Source organism: Pelophylax lessonae (assembly GCF_965119305.1).
Source record: "Pelophylax lessonae genome assembly, chromosome: 5".
Classification (NCBI taxonomy): Eukaryota; Metazoa; Chordata; class Amphibia; order Anura; family Ranidae; genus Pelophylax; species Pelophylax lessonae.
The window spans coordinates 166,471,106-166,490,006 of record NC_138772.1 but is presented as its reverse complement, the minus strand read 5'-3'; the positions used below and the strand labels follow the sequence as shown (position 1 = coordinate 166,490,006).

The following is an 18,901-nucleotide window of genomic DNA, read 5'->3' as shown; positions in this document are numbered from 1 at the left end:
GGCCTTTGGCGGCGAAGTCCTTGGTTCGCACTTTTGCACAAGGAATTCGCCATCTGGCTCCTCCGGTACGATCCCTGGTGCCTCCGTGGAATCCTAATTTGGTTCTGTCGGTGCTTCAAAGGCCTCCCTTTGAAAATATTCGAGAAATTCCTCTGCTCACTCTGTCGCAGAAGGTGGCTTTTTTAGTAGCTATTACTTTTGCACGTCGAATATCGGAGTTGGCTGCGTTGTCCTGTCGATCACTTTATTTGATGATCCATAGAGACAAAGGGGTGTTACGACCCTGTCAGGTGTTCCTTCCTAAGGTTGTCTCGGGGTTTCATTTGAATGCGGACATTGTGCTACCATCCTTATGTCCTAAGCCTAAACATCCTAAGGAAATTGCCTTACATTCATTAGATGGGGTAAGAGCGATTTGGGGTTACCTGGCAGTGACTGAACCAATTAGGAAATCCAATTCTTTGTTTGATCTTACAGATGGACCTCATAAGGAGCAGGCCGCGTCTGCTGTCATCATTTCCAAGTGGATCAGTCAGACGGTGGTGCAGGCCTACTCTATTAAGGGTCAAGTTCCTCTTTTCCCTGTTAAAGTGCATTCTACGAGGGCGCTTAGTGCCTCATGGGCCTTCCGTCATCAGGTGTCAGTGGTTCTGGTGTGCAAGGCGACTGCTTGGTCGTCTGTACACCCATTCACAAAATTTTATAAAGTGAATGTACTTGCATCTTAACATGCGGCGTTTGGCTGCAAAGTTTTGCAGGCTGAGGTTGCGGAGGCTTCCACTTCTTGAGGGTGAAATTTTTTTCTGGTTGTGAGCTCCAGTTGTTCCTTGTTGGGCTCCTGTTATTACCCAGTTGGCTATTTTTAGCCTTGTTGGGAATTCTGCGTTTGCTGTGTTTATTTCCCACCCTCATGTTGCACTGTTTTGGTACATCCCAATGAAGCTGTCTGTCAGTGAACGAAAGAGAAAACTATATTTTTGTCTTTAGAAAAGGACCGAGTACTAAGAAAGAACTTAAACTCAATCACCCAGCGCTTTGGCAATATATATGTCAATATCTCATGTACGCCTAGACCATAAGATATAAAATATTAAAAACTATAAAAGCTGCTGCCTCATAGTCAAAAAATGTATATAAGGTGCATATCAACCAGGTTAATAAACACAAGCAGCGCTAGCAATTAAATCACAATCATAAGATGCAATAAAATAAAATAAACCCTGCATTGACAGAGCTAACGTCATTCAACAGTGTGCAGCCTATTAGAGTCCATATAGGTGCCAAAGTCCATCACCAACTAAAATTCCAGTGGGGTCATGGAAAGGAACAACACACACCAAATCAGTGTACAGTTGCTTGGATCGTGCCTCCACCTCACCACGTGCAAATCCCAAAGGTTATACTCTTACCAGAACTCACTGTACATAAGGCATGTAATCAGATGGTGAATCTCCCATATATCGTCACCGGACTCTATCCATAATCACACTGCTTCTCAGCCGAAATGTTCTCAAACCATCCAAGCGTGTAAGGGAGTAAGAAAGATGCACATAGGGCAATAACGTTTGATAACAAATGCACCTTTATTGATAAAAACCCTCTCCCATTACACTCACAATGGCAAAAAACATCAACAGCTTGTCAAATAGCATCGGCATTACAGTTACCGTCCAGCCGCTTGTCGGTCTCCCGCTCGCTGTGTGGCGTCCCGGAAGTTACCGCTCCTCGAGGTTAGACTGCGTCCTGTTGCCTGGGTGACCGCGCAAGTCACCGCCCTGACGTACGTTTCGTCAGAAGACTTCAACGGAGGGCGTGCTTGTGCGGTCACGTCACTCCCTTTTATCTAGTCTCTCCACTTGGCATTAACCGCTTCAGCACCGCTGCAGCTGTCGCGGCAAGACATTAGCGGAGGAATCAATACATAGTGAATCTCCTAACACTAAGAGTTCCTATTTATCATGCTAGTACTACGGGTTTGATAGTCCCTTCCGGTATTGCTGCCTCATACAGGAAACATATCGCCAATATTGCTACCGACTCATATGAATCTTATGCAATCCGGTGCTAGCATCGTTCCATGTGTATTGATGTGAAATCGGTGGCTGGTTTCTTTTACCAATATCAGTCTATGGCAATAGCTTAAATCTTTTGGTCACACCGCACTGCCCTACTATACAAACAAGCCAATGAATCATAGTTACTACAATATTGATATGCCGCCGATTTCACATGCTTATATTATCCTGAAACAAAGATTCTGCCTTGCATATGTTCCAACATATTAACAAAAGGGAATCAATGCCGGACAAGAATAATACATATAAAAGTAAATCACACATATAAAAGTAAATATGCAATGGTATGAGAATGCATATAACAATACATAAAACCCATCCATAAAATATACAGTAAAAACATATATATATATCCCATCCTTGCAATGAGCATATATTCTTGAATAAAATTAAATAAATTAAACTAAAAAATCTAGATACTATCCAATATATAACCTCCCATCCTGTGCTACATAGCATACAGAATCGCCCAAACATATGGAGGTATCTCTGAGAATACTCATCCTATCAAACTAGTAACAACGCAAAACAATACAAGGCGCTCACATTAATAATAAGATGGTTCTAAATTATATGAGTACCTGTCAGACCATAAATCACTACACATAAACTGTCATCAATAATCACTGATGAAACCGTTTACATCAAGGTCGACGTTCAGGCCCCTGGGATGGAGAACATCTGTCAGATAAATCCAGTATGTTTCTCTACGTGACAGTTCCCTCACCATATTCGATCCTCTCCAATTTGGATGGATCCTGTCTATGGCCCAAAACCTCAGGCCCGAAGGATCTTGATTGTGCTTCAATTTAAAGTGGAGGGGCACACTGTGGTCCTTATCTCCTTTGATAATTTTTGCTATGTGTTCGGACACACGTTTCGACAAGGTTCTCTTCATGCGTCCGATGTACATTAGGCCACATGGGCATTCCAAGCAATACACTATGTGCGTTGTTAGGCACGTTATGCACTCTTTGATTTGGAATTCTTGCCCGTTGGCACTGGAAACAAAAGTCTTTAATCCACGGATATGTTCCCTAACCTGCCTGCAAGACACACATCTGCGGCAAGCGTGGAACCCCTCACGGTCCCAAAACATTTTGGGCTTCATGGGGGGGTCTATAATCTTTTTCACCACTTTGTCTCCGAAGGATGGACCTTTCCTATAAATAAAGGTAGGGTTCTGGGAATGGCTGTCCCCAAAACTCTATCCATACAGAGAACACCCCAGTGTTTCCTGAAAATGATTTCTACTTCTTTGTGTTGTTCACTGTAATTCGATATGAATCCCCATTCATGCCTATTATCTACAGACGGGGTTCTATCCACCAGGCATTCTTCTTGTGTACAACCCCTGACTTCTTGTCTTGTATCTTCAAGGATGTTTGAGTTGTATCCCTTCTCTACAAAACGGGTTTTGAGCAGCTCTGACTGTATATCATAATCCTCGTCTCTGATGCAGTTCCTCCTGATCCGGAGGAACTGCCCCTTAGGGATGTTTCGCAGCCATTTAGAATGGTGCCCACTATACATAGGGAGGAAACTGTTCCTATCCGTTGGCTTGAAATAAGCTTTCGTGCCAACCTCTCCATTTTGTAGAAAAATCTCCACATCCAAATAATGGATGTTTGTTTGGCTCCAACTAAACTCTAGTTTCTCTTACGTCCTCCGACAGTCGCCGCCTCTTCATATTCGTCACATATGGGTATTAGACTTTGCTCCGAAGGAGTAGCTAGGCAACAGAATATGTTAACAATAAAGCTTTAACATATCCCACCCTCAAGGGGTGGTCCCCTCAGTCAATACCCTCCTACTTCCTGCAACCATATCTCAGTTTTAATGTCTAGCTTGTCAGGAGTGGCTGGCTCTCTCTGTGCTGGGACTTTCTGTCCCAGACTCTTTCTTCTTTTTAATATTTTGTTTGAGTTTTTCTCTCTACCTTTATTTAGCTGTTATTTTGTCAGCGTTAGTTAGTTCTTCGGACGAAGAGGATCATGCGGACTGGGTCTCGGGCTGATCCCCCTGGTCGCAGGTCGTGGGTCAGTGGCTTCCCAGTCTGCCATCGAGCGTTCAGCCAGGTAACGCTCCTGGCACAGTGAACGACCCATCCCTGTTCGGTGCAGGGATGATTGGTGAGGTGGCTACCTCACTGGACGCTGTGCGGTTTCTTAACCCCCATTTTGTGCGTCTTGAATTGCGACTCTCCCTGCCTCATGTGCAGCGGCTTGTTCGCCTGTGCGGGTCCCCCACGCCATGTGAGGTAAGTGTATCTATGTGGGGACCTGTCTGTCTGGGGGGTTGTCAGTCTGGGACTGTGTAACCTGCCTCTATTCACACAGCTTGTCTCCCTATCTCTCGGCTGCATGCTGTGGGCTGCAAGGGGGGAGGGGGAGCTGTATGACACTGTGTGTGTCAGACTGGTCAGTGTGAGTAGCTGTGGGGCATGTTTTTTTGGCATGTTTGGGCACTATACGGCGATCGCTGCGGCGATCTGACATGTATTCTGATATTGGAATGTAATGTGTGTTTTAATGCACTGTGGAGCGGCGGTTTCGGCGCCAAACGACGCCATTTTGCCTACACCCGCTCCGGCCGCATGGTTTACATGCATGGCGGCCATTTTCTTGTAGCCTCCATAGGCTTACATAGAAGCGCCCTGGCAGCATCACTTCCTCTTTCCTGGAACACCGATCGAGGCAGCAGCAGCGGCGAGGGTCTCCTCAGGTTTTTATCCTTCTGTTCTTGCTATCCATTGCCTGTGTTCAGTTTGCATATTCCCTGTGGGGGTCTCATTGTGCTTGAGTGTGGTGCGGTGGGCTGCGCTTGCCGCGCTTGCTTAAAAGGGGCAGTTAACCCTTGGTTGTCTGGCATTACAGGGGCAATGGATTCTCAGGAGGGCAAATTTCCTACAGTATTGGTGGAAAGCCAGGGGACCGCTGTTTCCCCCCCAGGGGGGGATTTAGCCACTATTGTGGTTGGCCTTGCTGCTCAGGTGCAAATGCTGGTGGCTGCTCAATCTACTAAAAGGCCCAGAGTTGCTCTTTCCTCTGATTCTGAGGGTGAAGGTGATGGGGCTGTTCTGGCAGGGGCCTCCTTATCGGGGTCCCGCTCCTCTCTTGATCTAGTGGGGTCTGAGGTGGAGGCTGAAGTTGAGGGGGTTGATAATTCTCCCCCTGGCTCGCCTGAAGAGCTTGCAATCATGGATGAGTTGATTGCTTCCATTAAGCAAACGCTGCGTTTGCAGGACGAAGTGTGTCCCCCCGCTGCCTTGGCGGCTTATGGGACGCAGAGGAAACGCAGGACGCCGCAGGTTTTTCCCTGCAATGCTGATTTTCAGCGCGCTGTTAAGGATCAATGGCGCGATCTGCGCAAGCCTTTTGCGGTACCGAGTAAATTCAAGCTGCGTTATCCTTTTTCGCCTGCCACTGATGAAAGGTGGTGTGTGCCTCCACCAGTGGATCATGCAATTGCGGTTTTGAACAAAGCCACTGCGATTCCTGCAGAGGGTTCCCCTGTTTTCCGTGATGCCACGGATAGGAGATTGGAGTCTCTTGCCCGTCATACTTATTCTGTTACGGGTTCTATGCTTAAGGCTCTGTTTGCTTCTCTCATGGCGGCCCAGGCGATCGCAAGTTGGACGCAGATGCTTAGGCGCGTCCTAGTGGCCGACTCGGCCTCGCCGGCGACCCTGGATATGGTGGATCAGATCCACCAGGGTGTCATGTATCTGTGTGATGCGGACCTGGACCTGATTCCGTTGGCTGCACGTGTGCACAGCGTGGCGGTGTTGTCTCGCCGCCTGGTCTGGTTGAAATGTTGGTCGGTGGACCAATCTTCACGTAAGACCTTAGCCAATCTGCCTTATGATGGGTCTCGCCTTTTTGGGGAGTCCTTGGATGTGTTGATTAAGGGGATCACCGGGGGTAAGAGCACTCTCTTGCCCCATTTCCCCAAGGCTAAGGGGGCTTCTGGGAAGAAGCATGCTAATTTTCGGCCCCCTCAGGGGTCCTTTCGTGCCTTTCGGCCGCACTACAAGGGCAAACCGTTCAAAGGTCAAGGCTCTCAGAAGAAGCCCTGGTCTGGTAAACAGAAGTCCGGCCAATCCGGACCTGCAGCCCATAACAGTTCGGCCTGAAGGGGCGCCCTCACCCAGTTTTGGGGTGGGGGGACGCTTGCTCGGTTTTCTTCAGCCCTGGTTGGCCCGTGTGCGGGACAGATGGGTTCTGGAAATCGTTCGATCTGGTTACAAGATCGAGTTTCTCTCTCGGCCGGAGAGCAGATTTTTTCCCTCAAATCTTCAACTGTCTCCAGAGCGCTTGCGGGACCTGAGGGCTCAGGGAGTGGTGGTTTCGGTGCCTCATCGGGACAGGTTTCGGGGGTTTTATTCCAATCTGTTCACCGTGCCCAGAAAGGAGGGCAAAGTTCGTCCGATTCTGGACTTGAAGGCTCTGAACCGCTCTGTGCGGGTTCGCAAGTTCCGCATGGAATCCCTGCGGTCGGTGGTGGCTGCCCTGGCTCCGGGGGAATTCATGGCCTCCATCGATTTGAAGGATGCGTACCTTCACATCCCCATATTCGAGGGTCATCAGAGGTACCTTCGATTTGCCATTGCGGAGGATCACTACCAGTTCGTGGCGTTGCCCTTTGGTCTCGCCTCGGCTCCGCGGGTCTTCACCAAGGTGCTTGCACCGGTTCTGGCATTATTGAGGGCCCAGGGTGTTTCTGTCCTGGGGTATCTGGACGACATTCTGGTTCGGTCTGCGACCAGCCAGGGTCTGGAGGAGGACCTGTCTGTCACGATGCAAACTCTACAGGAGTTTGGTTGGACGATAAATTTTCCAAAGTCGACACTGAGTCCGTCGGTTCGTCTCCCCTATCTGGGAATGATACTGGACTCGGTGCAGGCGAAGGTCTTCCTGCCGGAAGACAAACTCAGGACTCTCCGGGAGGAAGTCAGGTCCCTCAGGGACGTTCCGAACTCGTCTCTGCGGACGTGTATGAGATGTCTGGGATTGATGGTCTCGGCCTTCGAGGCGATTCCTTTCGCACAGTTTCACACGCGGGGTCTCCAAGCGGAGATCCTGTCCAGGTGGGACGGGCGACCTCAATCTCTGGATCTTCAGATCTCGTTGAGTCTTCGCACCAGGGAAAACCTTCTGTGGTGGCTCCAGTCCCCGTTGGTGTCCGGGGGCAAGTCGTTTCGTCCGATCTCGTGGACGGTAATCACCACGGATGCCAGCCTGTCGGGCTGGGGTGGAGTTCTGGGCGTTCTGTCCGCTCAGGGGACTTGGTCGGAGGGGGAGTCTTCCCTTCCGATCAACATTCTGGAATTGCGTGCGATAAGTCTCTGTCTTCATCGCTGGACGGACCGGCTGCAGGGTTGCCCGGTTCGGGTGCAGACGGACAATGCCACGGCGGTGGCCTACATCAACCACCAAGGGGGCTCCAAGAGTGCCCGAGCGGCTCGAGAAGTGGCCGACATTCTGTCTTGGGCCGAGACTCATGTCCCGGCGATAACGGCGGTTCACATTCCGGGAGTGGAGAACTGGCAGGCGGACTATCTGAGTCGCCAGACCCTGGATCAGGGGGAATGGTCTCTCCATCCGGCTGTCTTCCAGACGTTGTGCGCGAAGTGGGGTCTTCCAGATGTGGACCTGTTCGCGTCTCGCCTCAACAACAAGGTGAAGAGGTTCGTGGCAAGGACGCGCGACCCTCGGGCAGACGCGTCGGACGCGTTAGTGGCCCCGTGGCATCAGTACAGGCTGATGTACGCGTTTCCACCGATTCAGTTGCTGTCCAGGTTCCTTCGCAGGTTACACTCGGAACGCAGCACGGTGATTCTTGTGGCACCGGACTGGCCTCGCCGGTCCTGGTACGCAGACCTCGTGAATCTGGCGGTCGACGCCCCGTGGCGTCTGCCTCTTCGAGACGATCTACTGTCTCAAGGACCGATATACCATCCTGCTTTACAGTCGCTGGCTTTGACGGCCTGGCTGTTGAGACCGAGGTCCTGAAGGAGAGGGGTCTCTCTCCGGAGGTCGTCCATACCTTAATCAATGCGAGGAAATCTTCCTCGGGGAAGGTTTATTACCGTACTTGGAAGGCCTATTTTGCCTGGTGTGAGTCCAGGGGGTTTTCACCCCGCACGTACTCGGTGTCCCGTGTGCTGTCTTTCCTTCAAACGGGTGTTGATCAGCGTTTGGCGCTGGCTACGATAAAGGGTCAGGTGTCTGCTCTGGCCGTTCTGTTTCAACGTCCCGTGGCTTCCAACCCATTGGTTGGCACCTTTATTCAGGGTGTGCGGCATCTGGTTCCCCCGAGGCGGGATCCTCTGCCCCCTTGGGACTTGAATCTCGTTCTATCTGTGTTACAACGTGCTCCTTTTGAACAGATCAGGGAGATCTCGTTGTCTATGTTGTCCAAAAAGGTCGCCTTTTTGGTGGCGATCACTTCGGCTCGCAGAGTGTCGGAGCTGGCGGCTTTGTCCTGCAAGTCTCCGTACCTGGTTATTCATTTGGATAAGGTGGTCTTGCGACCTAATCCTTCTTTTCTTCCGAAACGAGTTTCGGACTTCCATCTTAATGAGGATATTGTCTTGCCTTCGTTGTGCACGAAGCCTAAACATCCGAAGGAGGTGAGATTGCACTCTCTGGATGTTGTTCGGGCGATAAGGGTTTACCTTAAGTCGACTGAGTCTTTTCGAAAGACGGACTCCTTGTTTGTTCTTCCAGAGGGTCCTCGGGAGGGCATGGCGGCTTCGGCCTCTACCATCGCCAAATGGATCAGGCAGACCATTGAACAGGCCTATGCCTTGCAGGGGAAGGTTCCCCCTGTGCCTGTGAAGGCGCACTCGACTAGATCTCTGAGTACGTCTTGGGCCTGTCGTCATGGGGCTTCTGTAGCCCAGGTGTGTAAGGCGGCGACTTGGTCGACCGTGCACACTTTCACAAAATTCTACAAAGTAGATGTTCAGGCATCGGCGGATGCTTCCTTTGGCCGCAAGGTTCTTAGTGCGGCTGTTCCCTAGGGTCCCTTGTTGGGGACTCCTGGCTGTTGGGATAAGTTTTGTATCCCCTGGTTTTTTGTCTTTTCCTGGGTTGTTGCTCCTGTTGAGCACTTGTTTTTTGCTGTTGCCCAGCTGGTTCCTTCCTTTGGTAAGGTTCCTTCTTTGATGCGGAGACTGCGTTGCCTTTCGGCGCGAATGCGTTTCTCACCCCTCATGTTTGCACTGCTTTGGGACGTCCCCATATGTGACGAATATGAAGAGGCGGCGACTGTCGGAGGACGTAAGAGAAAACGGAATTTTTGTAAAATCTTACCTGTAAAATTCCTTTCTCTGAGTCCTCCGACAGTCGCCGCCCCCGCCCCTCTTTTGGGGTTTGATTGTGTACTCTACTGCTATTCCACTAAAACTGAGATATGGTTGCAGGAAGTAGGAGGGTATTGACTGAGGGGACCACCCCTTGAGGGTGGGATATGTTAAAGCTTTATTGTTAACATATTCTGTTGCCTAGCTACTCCTTCGGAGCAAAGTCTAATACCCATATGTGACGAATATGAAGAGGCGGCGACTGTCGGAGGACTCAGAGAAAGGAATTTTACAGGTAAGATATTACAAAAATTCAGTTTTTATGTTGTTCCTGTTGTTATTGAGGTGTTGCATATAGTCACACAATGATTGTTCGGTACCACGCCAGATAAGGAACAAATCATCAATGTACCTTTTGTAGAGTATTAGCTCTGGTTTTCTATCACAGTACACAAATCGGTCCTCCCACTCGCTCATGAAAAGATTGGCTAGGCTGGGGGCATATTTAGCCCCCATAGCCACGCCCTTTTTCTGAGTGTAGAACTCGCCCCCAAACCAAAAATAGTTGTGTGAGAGACAAAATGTTAACAAAAGACTTAAAAATCTCTTTTGGGAGTCAGGGAGATCATCCCTCTGGCTGAACGCCCAGTTCAAAGCCAAGAGAGCGTCATCGTGCTGAATCCCTGTATACAGCGATGCAACATCAGCTGTTACTAAATACACATCTCCTGTATTGAGTCCCCCTAGAGTTCTCAGAGATCTTAAAAAGTCTTTTGTGTCTCTCAAGTAAGACTTTGTGCGGACAACTGAGTCCTGAAGGAAATGGTCAAGATATTCGCCCGCCCTAGCTGTTACCGAATTTATGCTGTTCACTATCGGCCTGGGTGGCGGGTTCTTGATATCCTTATGGATTTTCGGAAGTGTGTAGATGGTTGGCACCCGGCTGTAACTCGGTACCAAATAACGCTTTTCCTTTTTTGTTAAAACCCTGCTATCAAATCCATATGTGACCAAATCACTCAGTTCCCTTCTTGATGACTTAGTGGGGTCCCCAGCAAGTCGCTGGTAGGTGTCAGTATCTGCCAGCATCTCTATAAGCTGGTTATGATAATACTCCTTCTGCAGGATTACAACACCTCCCCCCTTATCCGCAGGGCGGATGATCACATTCTTACGTTTCTCCAAAGCCTCTAACCCTTCTTGGATATGCCTTGGGTTCACATTCTTATTTGGTTCTATGTTAGCCAAATCTATAAGGACCAACTTCTTGAAGACATCAACACAGTGGTTAGAGGGTTGTGCAGGGTTAAATAGGGATTTGTTTTTTAACCCACTGTCAACACCTATTGAGTAGGTGGGTTTATGGTTTAGTTTGGGTCTGCTGTCGTTCAGATAGTACCTTTTTAAATTGACTTTTCGGATAAATTTGTGTATATCCATGTATACCCCAAATTTTCCGATTGGCCTTTTTGCTGCGCACTTCAGACCAGCATGTAAGATATTGGTTTCTTTATTACTTAGTGTGATGTCGGCAAGATTATAAATACCGTTTAGTGTCCCACCCTCTTTCTTTTTGTGGGTCCTCCTCCCTGCTCTACATCCTCTGTGTCGGCCCCTGTCCAGAAATCTCGAGGTTCCTGATTGTCCCTCCACTGGGGACCGTGATTTCCAGTTTCTACGCGGGAGGGAAACGGCTGACGTGGGTTGGAATTGCTGCCCCTCCCCCCTCTGCCGCCTCTCCGGCGTCCCCTGCCCCTGCCGCCCCTCCAAAAAAAGGACGCTGGGAAGCTGGGGTCCATGACTTATTATGATTCGTGAGTGGTCCAAAGCGATTTTGGGTTGCCACCCCATATCCGCTATTGCGGTCATATGAGTCTGATTGTGGTCTATATACAGTTTGGTCATTATTCCCTTTATTGGGGTGTTGATACACCTGTTGGACCATGGGCCTAGTTATTTTATTATTTTTTTGATACTGGGGCCCACTATTATTCACCAATTGTTTGCCCCTCGGGTTACCTCTATTTGGTGTACCAGAAATTTGGGGCCTACTTTGCATGGTGTTCCCCTTAAGGGAGTCCCATCTAATCTCACTTCGGCATTTCCCTGATTTGGCACCGAGGTTACCTGTGCCGCATCAGGGAATTGCCAAGAGTATACCTGACCACTTTGAAAATCTTTCATATCTCTATGAAACTTCTTCACCTTCTTTTTCTGGATGTCCCTATCCAACTTTTCTAATTTTTTCTTGACATCCACATTGAATTTCTCCAAAAGTGGGTTGTCCTTATAGTTCTCCAAAGTTGTTTTCATCTCAGCTATTTTAGCTTCTAGAATGGTCATTTTTTTCTTTTTTCTTTTCAACACCAGCTCCTGCAGTTTTACTCCCACTGAGTTGAAAAATTCTAACCATTCTACTTTTGAGCCTTCATCGTCAAGACCGTCCTGAGGTGCCACGTCCTAGCGTAAGCTCCTCATGATTATCTTCTCCTAAATGTAGCGCTCAAAAGTGCACACATCCCACCATGCCTGGAGTTGTTTGTCCAGCAGATGGTTTAAAGCGGATAAATGTCCACTGATGTCAGGTCCTTTTCTACAGTGAATCTTCTACTACTACCTAGCTACTATGGAGGCGATAGCCTTTTTAAAGAATAGGCCTATAGTTTTGGATGATGTCTTTGTAACAACCTCAGAGAGTTCGCAAGTGACATCTGACATCAGTGGACATTTATCCGCTTTAAACCATCTGCTGGACAAACAACTCCGGGCATGGTGGGATGTGTGCACTTTTGAGCGCTACATTAAGGAGAAGATAATCATGAGGAGCTTACGCTGGGACGTGGCACCTCAGGACGGTCTTGACGATGAGGGCTCAAAAGTTGAATGGTTAGAATTTTTCAACTCAGTGGGAGTAAAACTGCAGGAGCTGGTGTTGAAAAGAAAAAAGAAAAAAATGACCATTCTAGAAGCTAAAATAGCTGAGATGAAAACAACTTTGGAGAACTATAAGGACAACCCACTTTTGGAGAAATTCAATGTGGATGTCAAGAAAAAATTAGAAAAGTTGGATAGGGACATCCAGAAAAAGAAGGTGAAGAAGTTTCATAGAGATATGAAAGATTTTCAAAGTGGTCAGGTATACTCTTGGCAATTCCCTGATGCGGCACAGGTAACCTCGGTGCCAAATCAGGGAAATGCAGAAGTGAGATTAGATGGGACTCCCTTAAGGGGAACACCATGCAAAGTAGGCCCCAAATTTCTGATACACCAAATAGAGGTAACCCGAGGGGCAAACAATTGGTGAATAATAGTGGGCCCCAGTATCAAAAAAATAATAAAATAACTAGGCCCATGGTCCAACAGGTGTATCAACACCCCAATAAAGGGAATAATGACCAAACTGTATATAGACCACAAGCAGACTCATATGACCGCAATAGCGGATATGGGGTGGCAACCCAAAATCGCTTCGGACCACTCACGAATCATAATGAGTCATGGACCCCAGCTCCCCAGTGTCCTTTTTTATGGAGGGGCGGCAGGGGCAGGGGACGCCGGAGAGGCGGCAGAGGGGGGAGGGGCAGCAATGCCAACCCACGTCAGCCGTTTCCCTCCTACGTAGAAACTGGAAATCACGGTCCCCAGTGGAGGGACAATCAGGAACCTCGAGATTTCTGGACAGGGGCCAACACAGAGGATGTAGAGCAGGGAGGGGGACCCACAAAAAGAAAGAGGGTGGGACACTAAACGGTATTTATAATCTTGCCGACATCACTCTAAGTAATAAAGAAACCAATATCTTACATGCTGGTCTGAAGTGTGCAGCAAAAAGGCCAATCGGAAAATTTGGGGTATACATGGATATACACAAATTTATCCGAAAAGTCAATTTAAAAAGGTACTATCTGAACGACAGCAGACCCAAACTAAACAATAAACCCACCTACTCAATAGGTGTTGACAGTGGGTTAAAAAACAAATCCCTATTTAACCCTGCACAACCCTCTAACCACTGTGTTGATGTCTTTAAGAAGTTGGTCCTTAGAGATTTGGCTAACATAGGACCAAATAAGAATGTGAACCCAAGGCATATCCAAGAAGGGTTAGAGGCTTTGGAGAAACGTAAGAATGTGATCATCCGCCCTGCGGATAAGGGGGGAGGTGTTGTAATCCTGCAGAAGGAGTATTATCATAACCAGCTTATAGAGATGCTGGCAGATACTGACACCTACCAGCGACTTGCTGGGGACCCCACTAAGTCATCAAGAAGGGAACTGAGTGATTTGGTCACATATGGATTTGATAGCAGGGTTTTAACAAAAAAGGAAAAGCGTTATTTGGTACCGAGTTACAGCCGGGTGCCAACCATCTACACTCTTGCGAAAATCCATAAGGATGTCAAGAACCCACCACCCAGGCCGATGGTGAACAGCATAAATTCGGTAACAGCTAGGGCGGGCGAATATCTTGACCATTTCCTTCAGGACTCAGTTGTCTGCACAAAGTCTTACTTGAGAGACACAAAAGACTTTTTAAGATCTCTGAGAACTCTAGGGGGACTCAATACAGGAGATGTGTATTTAGTAACAGCTGATGTTTGTAACGCTCCTGCGTTTTTATAGTAAGCTGGATTTGCAGCTGCAGAATCTCCACTCAGTAGTCATGTAGAGATGTGTTGAAATACCAGATCCAACTCTCCAGACTCATCACTGTGGGCCTGTCTGCTTCAGCATACAGATATACACACACTCAATAAGATGTTCCTGGAGTAATGGGATGTATATGACAGTATGGAGGTGATGTGCTGAAGGGACAGGTGTGAGCAGTGACAGCAATGATAAGCACTTGATAGTAATGTTCAGGAGAGTAGTAGATGGTAATAGGTAGAATGCAGATAGGTTAGTAATCATGTATGGTAACAGGTGGTGAGGACAGCAGATGACATATACAGGATAGACTAACTCAGTGCAAGGATAGATGGTAGTAGACTCAAGAGAAGAGCTAGCAATCTATGTAACAGTGCAGATGATAGAATTAGTATGCATAGATAGTAACAGTCCTTAATGTGCAGAAGTAGATAGTGTAAGTTAGTTATGGAGGAATCCCCTGTGGGGTACTTATCACTAGTAAGGTTAGTAAGTAGAGGGGTTCGGTAGTGAGGGAGTGATCCGGTAGCGAGATACGGGATCAGTAGCGAGGTTCCGGTCTGTTCCAGGTAAAGGAGAATAGCTGGAGGCTCCGGCAGCATAAGACAAGGCTTGTGAGCATGCGGTAACATTGAACGAACAATGTGAGAGAGAAAGCCGGCGATTGAAATAGCCGCTCAGAGCGGCGCTCAGCGATGATGTCATCCGGCTTAAAGGTATATGCGTTCCACCTAACTAAAAAGGAGGGACGCAATATGAAGAGGAAAATGGGCAATAAGGGTACCAAAGGTACCAGAATCTTACAGTACCCCCTTAAGGCTGGCTCCGGAAGGCCTATAGCACTGGTTTCTCCGGGTATTTAGAGTGAAACCTTCGTATAAGCCTAGGTGCGTGAACATCAGAAGTATCCAACCAGGTGTCGTCTTGGGGTCCATAGTTCTTCCATCTTATGAGATATTGGAGTCTTCCTCTGTGGATACGAGAATCCAAAATCTCCTTAATCTCATATTCTTCTCCGCCTTCAACTTGTACTGGAGGTGGAGGCAAGATGGTAGGCCTTATTCCTTGGTTAGGAACATGTGGTTTCAGTAGCGACACATGAAAGATGGGATGTATTCTGAGATCTGCCGGTAAGGTGAGTTGCACTGCAGCTTTTCCAATGAGTTTCTTAATTGGGAAGGGTCCCAGAAATAAAGGTCCAAGCTTTTTGCTAGGGATCTTTAACCTTAAATTTTTTGTCGATAGCCAAACGAGGTCCCCAATAGCATATTGCGGAGAAGGTCTTCTACGAAGGTCGTAGTACTTTTTTTGTTGACTATGAGCGTGTGAGATGGTGGTATTAAGTAAACCCAGAGAGTCTTTTATTTGGTTAAGATAATCCGAGGCTACTGGGTTACTTGATGGTAGGATGCGTGGTGGAAGAAGTGTGGGATGAAACCCATAGTTCAAGTAGAACGGACTTTGCTTAGTAGTACTGTGGGTTGCATTGTTATAAGCAAATTCCGCCAGAGGGAGGAGGTCCACCCAATCATCCTGTAGGTATGATGTGTAGCAACGCAGATATTGTTCTATACACTGGTTGACTCTTTCAGTCTGTCCGTATGTTCTGAGGGTGGTAAGGAGAAGTGAGCTTTCGCTCAATCCGTAGTATTTGACATAGAGCTTGCCAAAACTCGGAGATAAACTATGAACCACGGTCGGATAAAAGAGTCTTTGGAATTCCATGTAACTTGAACACATGTTTCATTAGTAGTTCCGCTGTTTGTTTAGATGAAGGTAGTCTGCGAATAGCAATGAAATGTGCCATCTTTGTCAAATGGTCCACTGACACTAGAATGGTATTAAATCCTTTGGAAGGTGGTAGTTCTACTATAAAGTCTAAGGACACAACTTCCCATGGAACCTGGGGTATTGGTAGACTGCAGAGTAGACCAGATGGTTTTGTAGTGTCAATTTTGGACCTTGCACAGATGTCACATGAAGAAACAAATTTTTGTACAGACGTCTTCATATCAGGCCACCAAAACTGCCTGGTAAGCAAATTAAGGGTTTTCGTCATACCCATATGTCCTGCCATAGGCACATCATGTGATAATTCCAAGATCTTGGTGCGCATAGTAGGGGGTATGTAGAGTTTGTCGTTATAATAGAGGAAGCCTTCTGCATCAGTACTTAGTTGTGGTGGAGGTAAATCCAATCCTATACTGTGCAAAATCTCTTCCTTCAGGGAACGAACAACACCAATAATACGTTCATAGGGTATTATAGGAATAGAAGGGATTTCGGCGCAGTTATCTTCGGTTAATCGTGATAGCGCATCCGCTTTTTTATTTTTGTCTGCAGGCGTGTAGGTCACTAGGATCTTAGGGAGAATAATGACCATCGTACCTGCCGGTGGGAAAGAGTTTTGTTAGTCTGGAGGTATGATCTGTATATATGAGTATTGGTAATCGGGTACCTTCAAGTAGATGTCGCCAATTCTCCAGTGCCAGTTTTATGGCAAGCAACTCCTTTTTACCCACTGGGTAATTCACCTCTGGGCTGCTTAGTGATTTAGAGAAGAAAGCAACTGGGTGGAGTGGTGAAGTATTTGTTGGTCGTTGGGAGAGAACTGCTCCTACTGCCATGTTTGACGCATCTACCTCCAGAATATATTGGAGGGATGGGTCTGGATGGCGTAGTATGGGAGCAGAAGTAAAGCTTGATTTTAACAAGCGGAAAGCTCCATTTGCTTCTTCTGACCATTTGAATGGTTTCTTTATACTTGTAAGTTGTGTGAGAGGTCTCACAATAGCAGAGAAGTTCTTGATGAACTTCCTATAGAAGTTTGAAAATCCAAGGAATCGCTGTAATGCCTTACGAGTTGTTGGTATAGGCCAATCCAGAATACAGGATATCTTGCTCATATCCATCTTGATTCCGGTTTTGGATATGATGTATCCTAGGAATAATATTTCTTCTTTATGAAATAGGCATTTTTTTAATTTCACGTATAGATTGTGTGCGAGTAATCTGGATAACACAAGTCTTACATGTTTTATATGTTCAGACAAAGATCGAGAATAGATAAGTATATCGTCCAGATATACCACAACACAGACATCAAGTCTCTAAAGATGTCGTTTATGAACCGTTGAAAAGCTGCGGGAGCATTACACAACCCGAATGGCATCACAAGATATTCGAATAATCCGTATCTGGTTCTGAATGCTGTCTTCCACTCATCTCCGTCACGGATTCGGATTAGGTTGTATGCCCCTTTTTAGGTCCAATTTAGAGAAGTAGGTAGCCCCACGCACTTGTTCAATGAGTTCAGGGATGAGCGGTAAAGGATAGCGATCCTTTATCGTAATGGTATTTAATTGCCTATAATCGATAATAGGCCTAAGACTTGAATCCTTATTGCGGACAAAGAAAAGTCCTGCAGCTGTGGAAGAAGTAGAGGGTCTGATGAACCCTTTTGTCAAATTCTCATCCAAGTATTCCTTGAGATGAGAGAGTTCATCCTGTGAAAGAGGATAAACATGACCGAAAGGCAATTTGCTGTTAGGGAGTAGATCGATAGTGCAATCATAATCCCTATGGGGAGGCAACACTTGAGCATTTTTCTCAAGGAAGACTTCGGACAGATCCTGATAGCATAGTGGTGCAATCTCATCTGACACCACAGACAGGATCTTTCCATAAGATGGGAGGTTACACGTAATCTCGCAATAGTGAGAAGGGAAAGTTAGAGTCCGTGTTTTCCAATCTATGGTTGGTTGATGTGTGTGTAACCAGGAAAGTCCCAAAATAATGGGAAAATGGGGTGAAGATAGTACATCAAAAGTGGTGGTCTCCATATGAGACTCGTTAGCAGTGACAAGGAGTGCTTGTGTCTGATTGGTGATTGGACCAGAAGATAACGGAATACCGTTAATGAAACTAACAGAGACAGGTTTAGGTTTTGAAATAATAGGTATTTTATTTAAAGTAACAAAACGTGTATCGATATAGTTCCCACAAGATCCTGTGTCAATCATAGCCTTGGTGGTAATCCTAGTCTGGTCCCACTGTAATGTTAAATGAACAAAGAGATAGGGATTTGAAAAGGAAGTCGTTAATCCCCCTATCAAGACATGTGAACACTCACCCTCTTTTTTGCGGACAAGGGGACAGACGCTTATCAAATGATCCGGGGATGCGCAGTACATGCAGAGGTTTCTGGATCTTCTCCTGGCTCGTTCAGTAGTTGATAAAGGTGGGCGTATGGTTCCTACCTCCATAGGAGTAGGGTCAACGGCCGTAATCCGAGAAGGACTAGACAATGGCATTCCCATTTTCTCAGCCTTTCTTTCTCGCAGTCGCCTGTCAATGTTGATACTGAGTTGTATTAAGGCATCCAAAGTGCCAGGTAAATCCGCTCGGGCGAGCTCGTCTTTAACGGCTTCTGACAACCGAGTCTGAACTGAGTTCGCAGAGATGTATCATTCCACCCTGAATCAAGGGTCCATCTTTTGAACTCTGCTACAAAGTCTTCAACAGGTCTCCTTCCTTGTTTTAAAGCCCTCAATTGGATATCAGCAGTACTCTGCCTATTGGGGTCTTCATATAAGCTAGCGAGTTCCGCTAGGAATAAAGGATAGGAGTTGAGAAGATGATCATCTTTCTCAAAGAGAGAGTCTGCCCAGGCCCGTGGATCACCCGTTAAGTATGAAATAACGGTACAAACTTTAATTTGATCAGTAGGGTAAGTACGAGGTTTTAGCAAAAAAAGCAATTGACATGCGTTTTTGAATTCACGAAATTTTTTCCGATCACCTGTAAACACTAGAGGAGGGTTTATTTTAGGTTCAGGGGGCTGAGCAGCAGTAAGCTGTGAAAGACGGGTT

General features: G+C 47.0%; 1 protein-coding gene across 1 annotated transcript in view; it reads left to right on the top strand.

The window, feature by feature from the left end:
- TOPAZ1 (testis and ovary specific TOPAZ 1) overlaps nt 1–18,901 on the top strand; it is a gene marked incomplete at its 5' end in the record, with an annotated part of 460,121 nt that overhangs the window by 303,511 nt on the left and 137,709 nt on the right. The window contains 2 exons of the mRNA XM_082257639.1: nt 12,006–12,520; nt 13,416–13,826. Coding sequence (XP_082113765.1) covers nt 12,006–12,520; nt 13,416–13,826 — 926 coding nt within the window. The remainder of the gene's footprint in view (nt 1–12,005; nt 12,521–13,415; nt 13,827–18,901) is intronic.